This window comes from Rissa tridactyla, chromosome 3, assembly GCF_028500815.1.
Source record: "Rissa tridactyla isolate bRisTri1 chromosome 3, bRisTri1.patW.cur.20221130, whole genome shotgun sequence".
In the NCBI taxonomy this organism is placed as follows: domain Eukaryota; kingdom Metazoa; phylum Chordata; class Aves; order Charadriiformes; family Laridae; genus Rissa; species Rissa tridactyla.
This window is the reverse complement of record NC_071468.1, coordinates 75588264-75607035: the sequence shown is the minus strand read 5'-3', so window position 1 is coordinate 75607035 and position 18772 is coordinate 75588264. Positions and strand designations below refer to the sequence as shown.

General features: G+C 44.1%; 1 protein-coding gene across 5 annotated transcripts in view; it reads right to left on the bottom strand.

The window, feature by feature from the left end:
• Positions 1 to 383: 383 nt before the first annotated feature.
• The window catches only part of FYN (FYN proto-oncogene, Src family tyrosine kinase), a 145077-nt gene continuing 126688 nt past the window's right edge, over positions 384 to 18772 (bottom strand). For all 5 annotated transcript variants that reach the window (XM_054194662.1, XM_054194664.1, XM_054194661.1 and 2 more), the window contains 2 exons: positions 12329 to 12460; positions 384 to 3297 (listed from right to left, as the gene is read on the bottom strand). In XM_054194662.1, the coding sequence (XP_054050637.1) occupies positions 3089 to 3297; positions 12329 to 12460 (341 nt within the window). In that variant the 3' untranslated portion in view covers positions 384 to 3088. The remainder of the gene's footprint in view (positions 3298 to 12328; positions 12461 to 18772) is intronic.

Sequence of the window (18772 nt, the reverse complement as noted above, 5' to 3'; positions counted from 1 at the left end):
TTTACTGTCCCTTTCGCGGCAGTGTTGCATTTCCACCTGTCATTTTTTCTGGGACTGGTATTGGATTAAGCTTGGCCTAGAGACGCCTGGGTCACCCCACGGAGTCCTTTCGGCTGCTGGTAGATCACCTTTTCTGGAATTTCACCACCACACCACGGATCAGTTGAGAGTCAGGTGGGCTGGTGGGGGGAGCGTTTGGCCAATTGTTTTTATCTGGGTAGGATTTACTGAGCCTTACATTAAAAAAAATTATTGGAGGGAACAGGAGATTTTTAATCTGATAATCCAACTCGAACAGTCACCACACAGGTATCTGTGGTGCATACACAGTGCTTAAGAAAAGTTTTTTTTATTAATTTATAGCAAAAATGCTAACAACCTGGTTTAAATTTTTGCTGATGTTTTTATTTGAGAGATTAAAAAACCCAAACAACAAAACTCCCAACATTAAGAAAAAGAAGCAGAAGTGCTACCGATGAGAAATGGTCTGGATTTGCCACTCAACAGCGGCACCAGTCTGCGCACAAGCCAGCTGCAGGCAGAGATGCGGCAGAGACCAACATGGTACTCATAGACCGAATGCTATACAAGAAACAACAAACCCAAGAATCAGAAGTAAAGGCCATAAAACCCCAACAACGCCCCATCTGAGTCTTACTTCCAACGAGAGACATAGGCAAAACTAATATTTTAGGCTCATCCCGCATTACAGATGGAAACTGCGCTTAAGTTCGCTGCTGAGGAACTTGGCAGAATGGCCGCGCTTTGCCACCGAGCACTGGGCTGAGTACGTGACATTTTGGCTTCGCCAGCCCGCTGGGTTACTACGGAGTCCTCAGTTCAGTGGATGACGTTTTAAGGCAGGGGGGTAGCTGTGGGAAAAAAGAGGACCACAACTTGCTTTGTAAGTACTAAGAGGAAGCTAAAAGTCCAACAAGAACTATGGCCTCCTCAGTACTCCACAGCTACAGGTACAGCAACATTGAATATATCATGTACATAACATTACTTACAGACTCTACATGTAGAACGTTAACCAATTCATCATGGAAATCTGGTAACAAGCAACATTGCCATATAAATTCACGCTTCAAGAAAGGCTAAGTGTGGAACCTTCCTTTGCAAGAGGATTTTCAGTCAGTGTTTTGTATAGAAAATATTAAAACAACGATGATAATTTGTTCTCTGAATCTCAATTCATTATTGGGTTAGTTTTGAGGAACGGAAAAAGGTTCTCTTTAGAAAACGTATGAATAGTCAGAATATGAATTCACAATCTACGTATTAAATAATTAAAAAAAAAGTTTCAACTGTCAGGAAGTCTTACTTGGTTGCAATATTTCAAAGTAATAACAGCAATACAAGTCAGAAAATCTTTTCCTGCAGCACTTGTAAATGTAAAATTACTCACGTTAAATGCAACAGAACTATTAAAGAATAAACTGCTCACAGAACAGAGAAATGAGAGACTAGCTATGCATTCAACCATCTTCCTTGCAGTTGAACTCCACCTGCTTAAAAACATATCGACTAAATAATTTGGAAAACGATGCCCCATAGGTAACTGGTCTGCATACTCCTATGAAATATGATGCCCCAAATGGCACGACACCCCTTCTTGAAGTTTTATCTCATCTCCACCATTATCTTCACAGGTTAAACAAAAGAACAACTATCCAAATGTAAAATGCTCTTTTTTTTTTTTTAATTACTAAATTAAGAAAGTTAAACAGTTTTAAAATGTAAACTTGCAAATAAACCATAACAAAATGTAATTAAGACTTTTAAATTTGCAACTCAGTATTAAAAACTCAATAGAAATAGAAAGGAATTTTTTGTTTTTTTGGTTAAACGTAAGTAATTCAAGGCTGGTACAGACAACTGAAAAGGTAATACTTTGTTCTGTGCATCCCCCATGAAATGTAAAGAAGTGCATAGTAATTCCACTGGAGAACTTGCAGACACAGAGAAAGTAATTTCATTAGCAGTACAGGACATTTAACACACTTATTTTACAATGGAAAAATGTTACACATAAAACAGAAAAGCCCTAGTTGCATGACCAACAGTTTAGCAGGTGGACATGGCTAAAATGCTATGGTTTTAAGACCATCTGAATGTGGTTACACTGTTTAATAAATCTTTTTGAAACATTTCAGTATACATGTTTTGATACAAGAAGTCCTTGCAGTTTCAATTTTCCAGTTCAAACGGTGATGGTGTAGTTTTCTTGCTTTAAATATGTTCGTTTTAATTTCAAGAACAAATCATCACACACTTGTCAAACATTGGAAACATTACTGTAAATACAGTACATGATTCCTGAAAGAGCAAAGTTACAACCATCTACAGGTACATAATCATAAACAAAAAGTGCAATCCAATTTAAAAAAATCATGCTTGGCAAAAGCCAAAAATTAGATCACTGGCTTTCAGAATCCCACCAGTGTTTTCATGTCTGCAGTAAAATTATCGCTTTCTGGGTACTGCTGCAGCAGGATTCATTCAATCCCAAATGAGTTTCCTCTGCAATAGCACCCATATACTGTATGTACAGGTATGTATATATATTATATATATTTTATATATAAAAAAGCAAAAAACCAAACACCTGTCCTGACTTTTTTTTATTTTATTTGTTAAAACATGAAAAAAAATGTTTTAGACAAAGAGGCCACTTCTGGAAAATAATACTTTTAGTTGAATCAGGAGAAGACTAGTTAAAATCACATAGATTTTGCGTTTTAAAAAAAGGAAAGCACTAGGATCAGTTATTGGCACTGAGTTACTATTTACAATGAACAGAGGTTTTGCAGTTTACATAACATCAATACAATGCAGTTTTGGAGTCTTTGATTAAGAAAAAACAAGTGTTTTTCTCCTTTTCATCCAGGACATTCAGAGCATTAGGACAAGTGGTCACAGGCAAGGGCTGCGGAAGTTCCCAGCTCCAGCCCCTCCTGTGCACGGCGGTGCTGGAAGATGCTGCACTCTGGAGAAGCCGATCATGGAGTTGGAAGCTGAAGGGCAGGTGGGGCAGGGCTGAGAAACACCTGGTAATTCATGACAGTGTCTGGAGACCAGGGATTTACAGGTTGTCGCCGGGCTGGTACTGGGGTTCTGTTGCAGTGAAGTAGTCTTCAAGGAAACCCTGCAAATATTCGAAAGTTGGGCGCTCCTCCGGGTCTTTTTTCCAGCAGTGGATCATAAGCTCGTGCAAGGAGATGGGACAGTCCTGAGGACATGGCATCCGATAACCACGCTCTACTTGCTCCAAGACTTCACGGTTATTCATGCCTGTAAAGGGCAGACAAATCCCCACGGTTAAATTACAGGAAAATTAACCTAAGTATATCTACAATACATATGGTTTTCTCAGTCGTACCAATTTATTTTGGATCAGACACACGAAAAAAAAACACCCCAAGGTCCTCTTTCAGCTCTTCCTCTACTGCAAGGTAACCTGGATTATTTTCTTTCTTGGTAGAGGGTTTTAGGATCCAGTGATGAGTAAAACGCTGCTCCCATGGTTACCCTCTTGGCTGACTCACAACGGGCAGGATTTGGCATGTTCCCTCCCCAACAACAGTAGCTGTGAAATATATTACGTTAAGTGGTTAAAGAAAATAACAAATACTATTCCAAATTCTAGAAACTAAGATGAATTTTTGACACCCTCAAACTGAGCGTGGGCCTTTCTTGAAGTGCTCTGTGAGGTCACGCTGCAGAGACAAACTCTGCTACTTTGGGCTACCAAGGATGTCCAGCAGCATCGCACCTTCAACACTGGTTCAGAAGCTTACTACTGCTGATAACCTGCGCTCCCTCCATCTGTGCTGGTTAGTATTGTTTCCACCGTATTCCACTGTTGCATCCCAACCCAGAAGAGAACAAAGTTGCTCGGAAGACAAGTCAATTGCCAAGAAAAACAGCTCCACTGCAGAACCACAGTTCTTCTCACTAAAGGTAAAATGTTATATTACCATCACGCTTGTCTCTAAGAGGCGAGCCAGGCCCTTCGCTACCTTTTCTTTCCTATGCTACCCCTTCAATCCTTGATTCCTCTGATGAAGTGTTTTTTTGCCGTACATTAATTGCAGTCAACCTCAACTTTAGTTTAAATAGCTCTTCCAGTAATCCTTTTGGCTGTTTAGCAGTACCAGGAGTAAGACTAGCACCGCAGGCATGCAGAAGTATTTCAGAGAAGGCATGCACGTTGACTGCAAGCTTTGTGGCTTGCCAGTTGGCAAGCCCTGCCCCAGTCCTCTGCTGAAAAATATCTGCAGGCTCCACTCCCCTGTCTTAGTGGGTCCTGCCAAGCAGCTCTGCAGGAGAACTAGGAGGGACGCTTAAGTTCCTCCATGACCGAATCTGGAAACCAGCACTTTGATGTTGCTCTTTCCATTAGCTTATCCTCCCCCTGTCTTCCATGGCACCATCCTTCCCTGGGTCTCCTCCACTCTGTTTTTTCAGGGGGTCCTCTTGAAGAATTTTCTTGTCCCACCTTCAGGACCCAGGGGATCGTCTCTTTTCCCTCTACCCTGTATTTTTTGTAAACTTATTTGTGAGAAATAATCCAACCACCTTCTTCAATACAGAATCATTTGTCTACTCTACACCTTGACTAGAGGGAATAATATGCTTACGCTGCATGGCATTCAGGCTCGTAACTTCGCTGTTTCCTTGCATTTGGTCTTTATTCTGTGTCCTCACATCCTGGCTGTGTTTAATTCTTGAAGATGTTTTAAAAAAGCATCTGCAAAATACAGCCTTTCCTGACCATCCATATTTAGATTCTCATCTCAGGTTAGGATTACAAAACACCTTTTCCTCTTATCCTGACAGGGTAGTTTCCTCCTGCTGATATCCATTTGCAAGGTCTCTGCAAAGATCATTTTCCTAGCCTGTTGCTGTAACCACTCCTTGCACGGTCTTGCCGCTTGCTCCTCGTTGCCTACTACATGAAATACAAGCTGCGTGTCTTCACTTTCGAAGCCTCTCACAGGCCACCTCGCCAGCCTTTAGACTCTCATTTGGCCACACCCTGGTGAATCCACAGTTCTGGTTAGCCTACTGCAGCATGTTCCATTTTCAAACAAGCACTGATGTGCTGTTTCTTACGCTGCCTGTTGCACATGGAGGAACCTCCCCGGAAAACTGCTTCATCCTCCTACAAACCATTCCCTTCAGCAGTGATAATTGCAAAAACAAAGGTTAGGTTTCTCATTTACAGTATTTCCTAACCTGCAGACCAACACTTTAGCACTGGTTTCTTATGTTTGATTGATCACCTCCATCCACCCACTGTTAACATGTTTATGAGTAGAAGCAAACACTTTGTACAGCACCTAAAGTGGTCCGTGGTTAGGACTCCACAGAATGATGAACATAGAGTAATAATGGTCCTCTGCAGACATCCGACTCTGCATAGAGCTAAGGTTCTCCTGTATTACTGACTCCAAACTGATGTTGTTAGGGCACACAGGCTCACAACAAACCAGAAAAGCTTGCCACACACTGAACAAACGTTTGGGTGTTCCTCATTATCCAAACATATTCTACTTTTTTATTAAATTACAAAACAACGCTAGTGGTCTGTTAGTCATCACCAACCCAAAGGCAGCATCAACCCAAACCTTCTGGCCTTGCTGTTTTCATGATGCTACAAGAGAAAACTGGGCATTTTTCTCATGTTCTGTTCTCAATATTAATTTTTTTAATTCGTATTTTGAACAAAAATCTGCACCCTTTTTTCATATGCTTGTCTTTGAATCAGCTGATTTACCTCACGTTTTGGGGTAAGAACTTCTGCTGTGCTTTGCTTCCCTTACGTATTAAAGGCTACAAAAATAAGCATTACCAGTAACTCATCTATTTTATATATCTAAAACACAAACTGCGTTCTTTGTTTTTATTTTGGCAGTACACCTCTAAGTACAACATGGGTGGTAGCAACAGCAGCAGCAAAGGTCCTTCCCAACTGATTTGTTATTCTAAGATATCAAATGTTTGGTACTTTTATCCAGTGTATTACTCAGTGCTGCAAAGCACACTCTGAAACTTGATAACGAACTGTATGCTGGAACAAAAACCCTGAGGAGAGAGAGGGGGGAGGAAAAACATCAACAGCTCTTCACTTCCCTTTGTTAAAAAAACCATGGAAAAAAGAACATGAAAGAGACATTGCTGTCTGAAATCATAGTCATTTTTTGTCTCTGGGAAGTCAGTGAAGCCAGGTTTCCTCATCACAGTATAATCCAGGAAAATACCCTTCTTTTCCTCTCTCCTTTCCCCTCCCTCCCAGTAAAACCCAGATATGAAACTAAACCAAGTAATCCTCATGTTCCTTACTGGAATCCATACAGCCAGTAAGGGCTGCGGCATCTAGGATTTGCCAAAGAAATTCTGTCGGTTTTGACATGTGCTGCTAATTTAAAAAAGGAGTTTCAAATACTTTTTTTTTTTTGAAATTAATTGGATTATTTGTCAGACGTATAAAGATAGCAGTGTTTTGGGTATACTTTTTATCTCTTAAATGGTCTATTTTTGTTTACAAACCTATTATCTAGTTTCCCTTATCTTACTCTACAAGTTTTAGTGTTTCTCTTTTGATAGCAGGAGCCTGTTGTATCTGCACTTCTAACACCACAGACAGAATATTTGAGCAGTCTGTACCACTTCTCTCTCCTAATGAATACCCGAGAGTTTCAACTCTTTTAGTAAATAATAAATGAAATTCTGCTTACAGTACACTTCTAGACCCCTTAAAAGTTTATCCTAAAATCCTTAAATCTGTGGAATAAACTACTCAGCAATATTCTTCTGTAGACTACAGCTATTTCACCTGCTTGAAAATCAGTTTGTGCTCATGATGTTTCAAGAACTACCATTTGGACCAAGAAGGAAACATCCAATTTCCAAAAGATGGCTTTTCCATTAGCTTTTTATTCCCTGAGAAGAGTAAAAATGAAATAACCTCCCACCATTCAGCTTTATTAATGAAACCTCCAATAGTCTTAGGATGCCGCAGGATATGGCCACTTTAATGCTCAATACAATAAAAATCTACTGCCCATATAGCCTGGGGACTGAAATGCAATGCTACTTGACTTTTCCTAGAAAAGCTGCAGTAGTAAGAGTTACTGTGACATAAAAGAGATGTAAAGTTTCCAGTTGGGGCTAAAGAAAACACCGGAAAGTGCTTTGGAGTGCTCTGAGGACCTTGATTAGATGGAGGGCAGCAGATGTGCAAATAGCACAGATCTGGGCAACGCTGCTCTTCCAGAAGACAGGAAACATTACTGTAACCAGGCAGCGTCCCCACGTCCAGAGCTAATAGGCTATATAGGTTACTTTGGGCAACGTGAAGTCCAGTGAGGACAGTGATGGTTTTAAGCCACTTTTTCTGTCAGACTGAGAACTATGCTCCTTCAGGACCCACTGCATGATTTCAGACCAAAGATCAAATTAATACAGACACAAATGCTCAAAGCAGGACTCTTAAAGCAACAGTTCAGCTGCTGTCCATCCCCAGAAATGCCGTATTTCAGATTCTCCAGGAACCCAGAGCTGTGCCTCTGCTCATGTTCGAAGGTTCCTCAGACATGTTTGCCCTTCTCTAGTACAGTTGAGAAGGTAAAACTGTGTAGTCCTCCAGAGGGGCTGGATCATGTTAGGACTCAGAGCATGCTCTCAAAAGAGAGAGGTACAATGGAGACAGGTTGATTTTGGGGTTTTATTCATCTTGATCTAGAAGCAGAATTTCTACCTTCCATGGTGAGCGCCAAAGAAAAGCCAGAGGTGAGGGCACAGGGATGGGTTATGGGCCTTAGGCAGGGAGATTATTCCATACAGAGGCACAATAGTTGCTCCTAAAGGAAGACAGCCTTTGAAGCATAATGCTCTTCTTACTGAATACAATAGTTATTTTGTGTGCAATTCCGTTATTTCTGTGCAAAAGTAGTAACAAGTTTTAAAAATCTGGAAGTCATGCCACTTCATTTAGAAATTAAGGCCTGAAAACCCCCAACAACTCCTCATACTCAAAACACCCACAAAGTTAGGCTATCTATATCTGTTGGGGGTGGGGTGGTTCGTTTTGGTTTTGGTTTTGTTCTTTAAAATAAGTTGTTATTTGCTTGGTATAAGAGACGCAACTTTGAGCCACAGCATTTGTAAGTGGAGCTTTCCTGCTTACAAATAAACCCACCTGAGCTTATCTGTGCTATGTGCTGAGTACGCATCTCTCCCAACTCCTTACCTACCATCCATGGTTACGGTACACACTGATGTGTACTCAGCCCCAGGCTTGGGCAGCTGTACCATCCGCTCTCTGGCACTTGTGACCCGGCTTCCCCCAGGGATGAGGAGGCTGAACACAGCTCTCCAGGGACTATGGACCTGCTGGGAGCCCAAACTCAAAGACCTGCCTGGCCGGAGGCAGCAATGTGGATAGCATCGTGATGGCTGTCACACTTGACATAAAATGTAAATGCTTTTGATGTGACAAGTGCAGCAGAAAGCAGAAGGGACGAGTTCAGTGGTGCTTGTTCAGTGCAGCTGAGATTTTTGCCTATCCAAAAGGCAACATGTTAAAACCCCCCAAATTCTCTGACTACTGCTAGAGAAATGCAGCCTCCTACTCTTAAATTCCACTAAAAAACCCAAAACTAAGATTCAAGGGGAATTTGTGAAAGGGGAAAGAAACAGACACTGAAAAAGGTTGACTAAGCAGACTGTTTTTTAAACTTGGTTCCTCTTCTGCCCATATCTAGTTTTTATTTCCCCACTGTAATTGTGGAAATAGAACCTCAATGCCCAGAAAGACTGTGAAAGTTGCTTATTTCAATCTGCTGCCTTGTGAAAAAACTGGGAAAGCATTAGGGAAGGCTAGGAAAAGCACTAATAAATTAGTTATCATAGTGGTCCATCACATCCATTGACAGAGGAACGGGCTTGGTTGAAGGACAAAGATGAGGACACCTGTCAAAAAGTCAGTCTTGCTTGTGGGAGCTGTAGGGTCTGGGACAAGGCTTGGTTATGAACTCTAGCCTGATTTTCATCTCTGCCAGCAAAATCTTTACAGCTCACATGTCCCACCACTGCTCCAGCTTGTCTTCCAAAATGAGTCATCAGGACAGGAACTGGTTGAAATCTGGGGGACAATGAATGTCAAGTCCTGTTCCACACAGTCTGTTCCCCTCCTATATACTGCTTGCCTTCTTCTTCTGTCCTCCTCATTGTGCTTTTCCCTCCTTCTACAGAAGCTTAAAATAATGCCTGGTTCCCCAAGGCATGAGGTACAATGCCCTGTGGGCATGGTTACCACCACAGGACTGGGGTGTGTGCTATAAATAACCTCTCCAGGCACAAAGATCTTGTCAAGTGAGACAGCAATCCCTTTGTCTGAGGGCCTCTCCCTGCTACCCCTGGCCTGCTACAAGCTGTAAGCAGGAACATCAGGAGAACAAGTCCACAACTATTTCAGAAACAGATGAGTGACAGCCTCATGACCCTATTTGTTTCAAGGCTGACCCTTTCCAGAGCTTGCAAATCCAAACTTGTGAAAGTGGTTGGCAGTGCCTACAAACTGCATTCTCTCACCTATAGGCTGTCTACTTGGGTGAAGAGGGCTGAGTCTTGCCTCTCAGGGTGGTTGAACTCCCATCTTTTCCTCCTTGTGCAAGCCATGCCGCTATGGCAGGAAAAGCCCTGTGGGTGCATCTGAACGCTGCTCCCTGCTCCAGACAGGGACTTGAATTTATGAAACCTTATCCTTCCAAGAGGTCCTGCCTCTCCCCAGCATGAAGCAGGAGATGAATGATCCTTTTTATGTCAGGGGAAAATAGTGTCTTTTTTGAGGAGCTCAGGAGGTCTTTGTCACCTTGGGAAGTCTGAGCCCTCTTTTCAACCCACATGCAAAGACAGACACTTCTGAGAAGGTCCCAGTTCCCCTCCACCATTGCCTCAGCCTATCAGAGCTTTCCCAGTAGGGTCTGGGGAAAGAGATTGCATTGAAATCTCTAAAGACTTTGGAAATTCAGATTTAAAATAGAGGCTGCCCTTAGGTAAAACTGACAGAGAGGGGAGTGATGGTGACCATGAGGATGTTCAGGGCCTCCTGGCTGAGGCCGGTGGGAGTCCCGGTGGGGAGGAATAGCCCTGGTATAGAGTTTGGGCAGTGTGTAACTGAGGAAGTACATGACCATCCAGAGAAATTGCTGTCTCTGTGGTATGTAACACACAAAAAAGATGCTTCCAGCTACTTGATGTCTTCCTAGCATGGGTGGGGGAGAGCGAGCCGGAAGGACTTTCAGTGTGTGAGGGCTTTGTGCAGTGAGGGATGAAGGGGGAGGGCGGCGCTGAAAGCGGAGAGATGCCGCTAGTTGTCTTTGATGTGCTCAAACTGCCACATAATAAAACTGTCCACATGTTCAGGACACAGACCATGCCTGAGATTTCTGTCATGGGTCCTACAAGAAGTTATATATTGCAAGCACTTAAACACACATCCAGTGGCCTCTTTCTGCCTCAGGGAGGGAAAGGAACACTTGGGAAATGCAGACATCCTCTGCTGCCAATGGCCAACACTGTATTCAATTACAAACGCGTGAGTTAACACGGGGTTTAGGCAGTCACTTTTGCTCAAAATAGTATTTTTCCTGCGTGTTTGAGTGTGCCTGTGAGAAGGCTAGTCACCAAGCAATTCTGCCCCACCAATGTGGAGCTCAGGGAAAAAAATTCACCTTAACTCTGCCCTGGCTGGCGAGAGCCCCTGTGCACCCACTCTGCTGGTAGTGACTGGTAGAGCAATTTCCTCTTCCTGCAGCTCAGTGAGGAGCGTTGCCCACCCTCTGGGAGAAACTGTATCAGCCTAAGTCTTACACATCTTGTCTTCCACCTTTGCACACTGTGCCATGTCTGCATTTAACCCTCAATAAACCCGCAGAAATCACGTCTTTCCCACGCCACTGCCAGTAATCCTCATGGCAAGAAGACCTTTGTGCCAGCGACTGACACAGCCGCTCTGTGGGGTGGCAACACCTGCTTTTCTTTAACTGCATGGGGAAGTGCTGGGCAGAGGGACTCATCCATCCCACAGAAACACGTCATCCCACTTTCTGCTACCTCATTCTGTTGTCACTGTGACATCTTTATTAAGCTGCTCCCTGTTAATCATGCCAAAATTCACTGCCGATCACGAGAAGCCTTCCAGTCCCCATATTCTCTTCCCAAAAATCAGCTACTGGCTGCTAGGAGCTAGCAAAGTTGAAATTCCTGGTAAAACTCTGGGAGTTTAGTTTTGCGGAGCTCAGTCTTCTGAAGTGACGTGAGATACCACGGGATAAACCGAACTCCACCTTGATGCTTTTCCTGCACAATTTGATGTATAGATCTGACTGCTTGATTATAGCACAGACTGGAAAATCGAAACTGCTTTAGGGCACTTTCCATTAAATCATCTGCAGTGCACACACTCGTACTGGTGAGTATTTGGAGACATTAAAAAAAATAATAGAAGAATACAGATGCAGCTATGTTTTCAATATCTGTGCTGATAAGAAAATGAAGGGATTAAATTCTTTTCCGTATAAGGCACTGCTTTCACCTCACCCCGTTCCTCTTCACCTGAATGCCTACAATCTTCAAGGGGGGCAACAGAATGAAAAGCTCTTTCTGCATAGGCAGATCTAATCACCCCTCCTACAAATCTTAATCCATTGGATACTTGGCAGGGTTTCAACAAAGAGCCATGGGGCCTCCGGTTCCCCCATGCAGAGAATCTGGCCCCGCTGTGACCCTGCCATGAGCTCCGGCCTGCACATTACAGAATTATTTTCTTTCCTTCCCATCTGCCCTGAAAGTAAGGTTTGAAATTTAAGAGTTTATAAAAAAGAGATTTGGTAATGCCAGACATTCAGACAGTCATCAAACCTTGTAGAGAACCAGACTGACAGAATAAATGGCAGAATAAACTCTGTGAGTTTAACCATTGGTATCTTAAAGTGAATGCGATACTGTGGAGAGCTCTTTGCTCCACAGTATAGTAATTTTACATTGCTTTCATTATTTGGCTAGAAAGCATATTAGTTCAATTGAGAACAATTAAAAAATGTAGAAATGAATACGTTGGATTTTCTGTCCTCTTGACACTTTTATCATGACCATCACACAGCGGCTTTCAGTCAGGACCATTTTCAAGCATACACAGAACTTATGCATGGTAACCATCCTCCTTTGAGCCCAATGAAAATAAATACACATTCCAATTTAAGCATACGGCTCGTTCCCACTCCTTTCCCCAGATGACGCAGGGCTGTTTTCTTACCTGGGTATGGCACTCTCCCTTTTGTTACCAGCTCTGTCAGTAGGATGCCAAAAGACCACACATCTGACTTTATTGTGAACCTTCCATACAATGCTGCTTCTGGTGCAGTCCATTTAATGGGAAACTTTGCACCTAATGAAAGAATAAATGAGACTTCATCAGAACAGAGACAGAATCAAAGTACCGGTTGGCAGGTGAGTGTTGTGTTCTGCAACACGTGCCGGAGGACAGAGCTGCAGGCAAGTGTTAACAAACAGCTCCATGGACTACGGTCAGAGAGGACGGGCGGGTGGAACGTGTAGGGCAGAAGGAAAGACTTAGCAGGGAAGGGGTGGGTTTGTCCCACATCCCAAGAGAAGGCTAAGACATTTTAATTCAGGTTTGAAGTTTCATAAAAGAAAAAAAAAAAAGTTTTAAAAACCAATAAGCCCAACATAATAGAAATTCTTTCTCGCGAAATGTTTTAAATTAACATTTCCCTGTGATATTTGCAAGTCAAACACAGTTAGCATGTATGAATAGAAGTGAGATTTATTAGAAATGTACCTCCCAGTTTCCCTGCTCAAGCTGAGCAAAATGCAAAACAAACAAACATGGTAAAAACGTAAATTGAAAACAAACCTAATATTTCATTAGAAACATGCAAGGACTTAAAAATAATACTGCCATTTGAGTTGCTTGGAGTGCAATGATGTCAAGGCACGACTTTGGCCTGTGATTTATAACTTGACAGTGTACTTTAAGCTCCTGGCACTGAAAAGCCTGTAGGGCCTTAAATACGTGCAGTTCTAATGTGCTCATCCATCATCAGAGCTTGCAGGAGCCAGTTGTGGTAAGGATGGTAAGATAACAAGCCTTTAAATGCTGATTTATTTGCTTTTCCAATCATTTACTGTTTTCTTAGGGAAAATATTTTCAGTATGACTTTAAAGAAAAGTCTTGTGGTAATAATTAACTCATAGTATGTACGAAAAAATATGCAGACATTTCCCTGGTGCCTTGTATTAACATACAGGCAAAAGAGTTGCATTGCTTATTGCTGATCCCTAGTGACAAACACTCTTGAATTTGGAAACAGGCTGACTTTGACTTCTCACCACTCTCTCATAAAAGTTCCCTTAGCTTTCAGGAGGAGTGTGGAAAGTGTAACAACATGGACAAATCACTTTCAGGGAGTGAAGTTACGGCACTGTTTACAGTTCCTGCCGGCGCTGTTCTGCCGTCACATCCAGTGCCTGATGCCCCGTATCTTCTGCTATACGCCGCAATCTGACTTGACTCAGAGTATAAAGTAAACACAGTAATTCTCATCTCCTTACTTAGTAGAACATCAGGTGTGCTAAAGTTTTTCCTGCTCTACATGTAAGTGATCCTAAGAGAGAATATTACTCAGAAACAAACGCGTTTTTCTAGGGAAAACGGCAGTTGCTCAAGTACGCCATGCTAAATTAAAAGACGGAAAACAAAGTTTCATATCCTTAGTGCCTGAAGACAGGAACTTAAGTCTGGTTAAGCATCAACACGTCAGTGGTTAGATTTGCAAAGGTGCCGGAGGATTTTTGGATGCCTTCACTTTCAAAAAAGCCTGTCTCTTCTGTATTTTCATTAGTTGATATGCAAGGCAGGAGCTAAAATTTGGGTGCTCGGCTTTGGTCTCAGTCTCCCTAACTTACACTTCTTCATGGGACCAATCTTAGTTTACAAGACTCAAAATTTACTTAATCTTCTCTTAAAATTCACCTTGATGCCCCATCTCTGGAAGTGTTCAAGGCCAGGCTGGATGAGGCTTTGAGCAGCCTGGTCTAGTGGGAGGTGTCCCTGCCCATGGCAGGGGGTTGGAACGAGATGATCTTTAAGGTCCCTTCCAACCCATTCTGTGATTCTGTGATCTCTGCAGCAGCAGCCTGCCATCACTTGAGCCTCTCTCCTGGAAGCTGTCCCCACTCCCGCAGCACCAGCAGCCACATGGGGTTGGCAACCGGCTCCCCCTGCCACCGGCAGGTCCTGGGGATATACACCCCTTACCAGTCCCCGGAAAAACTGCAGGCTGCGTGTATCTGGTGCGTGGCTTTAGATGGGCTTATATGCAGGCCTGCCATGAATATGAGGGCTAAGGTCCCTCTGCTCTCTCATACGTGCAGCTGAGATAGTACACAAACTCCACGCCAGCTGAACGAATAGCTCCAGGCTGGCCAGTAGCCTGAAGGCCTGGACGTTGGCTGGTGGTATGTGAGACAGCCAAACATGAAGGCTTGCTCATTCACTTGTTGCACACATTTTATTCAACAATTTTTATTTTTATTTTTTTTAAAGCAGCTGTGTTTTCCAGAGAAGCTGAGCCAAACCTGGTCTAATTCCCTTATGCTTCATACTCAGATCCAAAGGTAGCAACCACCCACAACCCATCTTTGGGGAAAAGAAATCTCTTCAGACTCCTTTGTGGCCAACTCCCCTGGTATTTTTGCCTTCCTCATCTACTGACAGTGTGGCACTGGGAGCTGAGTACATGGAATGTCCGGGGCCCATGGGAAGATGAGAAGCAAGCTAAGTAGGTGAGAAGCGGGGACAATTCCATCACATCCCCTCTCCTGAGAGCTAAAGCAGTACAAACACTATTGGACTGTGATGAGCACTGCTGGAGAAGACAAATGGGGTCTGTGCTGTGGATTTTCCGATGACAGGATAGCTACTCATTACATTTCTATGTTGCCCCTGCTGAGGGTGATTCTCTGGCTAAAACAACTAATACAAAAATCCCGTGTCCTGCCTTTTGTGCAGTATTTGCTGAACTTTGGTTTGAAGTGATAGATGGGGAGGAGGGACAGGCAAGGTTGGCAGAGAAGTTGCTAGTAGGGACCTGCCTCATGGTTTTCTGGCCCTGCGATGCATGCTGGAGGCTAGATTGTCCAAGAGAGCCTGCAACCCAGTATGGCAGTGCCACCAGTAAGGGGACAGCAGACAAGTGAGGATGTACCGGCCTGGCCACCTGCACAGCTGCAGGTACAGCGTGTGTGTGTGTGTCTGTGTCCAACGGGGCCCCCCAAGGTGCTACCTCCCATCTAACGCCTAGCACTGAAAACACAAAAGTCCCTGTTGGGCGCTGCTCCAAAGCCTCCCAATTGCTACAGCTGTACCAGGCGCTCGCACAGGCCAGAGGCTGCGCATGGCTCCTGACCGACGCATAGTCTCCATACTCACTCTCAAACCAACACACCAATTAAAAAACCCACCCCCTCCCTCTGCCCAGCTCTCAGCAGCTTATTAAAACAGCTGAGTTTGTGCTGCAAACAAATTACAGCATCACAACATCAGATAAAATGCGTATTACTGACAAGCATGTTAATAAATCTGATAAGCCAAATTACCCCAGCTGACAAGGCAGCCTCTCTCCTACTTTGAAGGCAGATTTTACATCAGTGGGGGGGGATTTGTCTCTTTTTTTTTGCTGGAACCCGTTCCATTACAAACTAGCAGGTCAGTAACTCCACACGTACAAACCAACCACGCACTGCGTTCATTAGGTCAGGATAGCCTGTCTTTGCCCCAGAGTGAGGTAATAATTTGCAGCTGTTATCTCTGTCCTTTTTTTTGAAACATTTCAGCCTGGGGAAAGCCTTTTTTGGGTTTCTGCACTGCTTGCAACCACATTGAGCCAAAGCTGCTCGTACGATTTACTGTTAGGGCAGCCGGCCCTGCCTCCTACCTCTGAGGATTTCTGTGAGGCTCAAACCTGTTCTTGGGACCGCTGCCCAGCTCTGCCCAGGCATTCACACAGGTTATCTCCCCGGGGGATTTCCTTGGGAAAAATCAATCCGTGTCCCTGCTTTAACTCTTCGTCGGCTATAACCAGGTCGCATGATGAGAACGAGTGGAGCGGGCTGGGATAACTGAGTGACCTTGACGTACAACTCTCAGCATGGTTTCTTCTGAGGCAAGCGAAAATCCCTCAGAGCTTTGTTTTTTCAAATCTAAATCTCGATCAGGCAGAAACCTCTGAAATTCATGCCCCAGAGCCACTGCCAGCTTGATAATGATCCTGTTTCTAGAATTGCTACAAATTCTCGTACCTCTCGTACCTTAAAACCAAACCCAACGCAGCACCCTGAGCAACTAAGACCCAAAACCCACGGGAACTCTTGGGTTAGTGACCAGAGAACGTAGCACAGCAGTGAATTGCTCCTGGGGCTGGAAAGGGAAAGCCACAAAAGGTAAAAACAAAGTGCTGAAGCAAGCATGTAACAGGAAACGAGTCAGCCCTGGTAGGCGATGATGAGTGCCGTGTGGGAGGGACTGCGCAATTACATTTCGTTTGTGCTGTGAGAACGAACATGAAATTACAAGCCTGGCAAAACATCAGCGATCAGAAGCGGGCTCCGCAGGCTGACCCCCTCCCCGGGAAGCGGGGGACAAGGGGCGGAACTGCGGGTCTAAACACCCCTCTCGCCCTCTGCCAGCACGCCCCCCTTCCCCTTGCCCTTCCTCTTGACCTGGCCACGCTCCTTCTCGCAGAGCAGATGGCGTCTCTGTAGGAGCCTTATGAGCGATCCCCCTCTGGGACGCCAGGGGCTGGCTGTTGAGAAGCAACAGTCCTTCCTCCTATCTGCTCCACGGCTTGCCTGTGGAATGGCAGGCAAAGAGCAAGAACAAAGCCCTGGACGTTACAGCCTGCAGTACAGTCAGTCGCGAACAAGAGAGATCTGATTAGCTGGTGAGCTGGGAGCCAAGCCTCTACAAAAGGACTGGGGAGAGCCTGGAAGGGGAAAAAAATCCCCACTCATGTCTAGGAAATCAAAATAAGAAGCGTCACTTGTTTTTAAGCAGGGCAGGAAGGAGATATTTCTAAGTGTTAAGGAGGCAAAAATGATCTGAGAGTTTACAAACATGTACTAGAGCTCCCAGAATAGCTCTGACTTGTCTGGAAGGCATCAGAAAGATCCTTATTGTTTCATGTGTGCTTGGAGCGGCATTGCTGCAAGTGCTGCCAGTGCATGCAGTAGAAACAAGGCCTGGAAAATAACTCTGTTCTTTTTTTATTAAGGCAATTTTAAATTTGTATCAGCTGCTACTGCTTAGAATAGTAACAACTCTTCCCCAGCAACTCTGTAGAGCACTCGGCACTCTCCACAAAAATGCCATGTGCTTGGCCAAAACTCCATGTAGCTGTGAACCAGATCACCGTAAGGGTAGCAGAACTGCATGGGAAATCCTGCGTTGGAGGTGATGGGAAGTTTCGCTCTGTCCTGTTGGATACCAGAGGTTTTAAGGCTCACCTTACAGGACTGACACAAGCATCATCACGGAGGGAAGGAAACAAGACTGAATGCCTGACACTGGTGGTGGTGGTGGGGGGGAAGATGTTGCAACAGCAACAGCCAAAAGAAGCAAGCCCTGATGGTGCAGGCTGCAATACAGTCCACCAGTGTAGCCTTTAAAATGGGCGTCACTTTAACAGGCGTGTTTTTCCCCTTTGATTACTCACTTCCTCTAAAAGCAAGAGGAGCCAAATGCTCATTACAAGCCAAGAACTTTTTTTTGGTATTATTTAATGGCAGTGTATAGCTGCTAGTCACACACTTTAAATCATTAGTGGCATGACCATCTCTTTCCTTCCTGACGATTGCTGAGAAATAGCAGTGCAGACAACAAACTGCTTTTTATTTACCTCTCATAAATCAGGAGCAGTCAGGCCTCCTTTGTTCAAATCAAAAAGAAAATAAACCGGTCAGTAAAACGTTACCACCAGGCTCAGTAATACCCATACAGGTTCAGGAATCCTGCACTCTAGCCCGCTGGGGCTCAAAGTATCCCCATCTGTTTCCTTTCAAAATATTTAATCGGAGACAAAAGTGACAGTGGGGGAAGGGAGCAGGAGATCAAGCAAGGCTGGAGAAAACCACCCCTGCCCCATGCCAACAGTGAGCTCTGTACTAACACACTTAAGCCAAGAGAAGGATGACTGCTGAGGAGAGAGTGACCAAAGGCTTTAATCTTCATATTTTGTAAGGCAAAACATTTTCTTTCTCTCATAGGAGCTGCCAGGCTGGAGTGCTCCCTCTCCCCCTCCCCTCTGCTGGCCAGGCTCTCCTCCCGTGTCAAAATTCCCACTGAAGCAGTAGTCAGCTAGATAAACACAGCAGTCCCCAGATGCATCCCCTTGGAGGCTAAAGTAATAGGTCATGGGAAACAAGCAGAGGCAACCATTTCCTTCTGATACTGTGGTCTCCATCAAGCAATGCTCGAATCTGAAGTTTAACTAAACAAATCAGGACTGAATCCCACTGGAAGAAAAATTCCAGTGGCACATTAGAAACCATGTTTCTTCCTCAATAAATTAAAGGTCCTAGGCTCACCCTGGCTGCCCAGCTGGCTTCGAAGCCAGGTTAATTGCAATGAAATGTAAATTGAGAGTCTGCTGCTCGGTCAAAAACGCACCCCTCCCTAGAA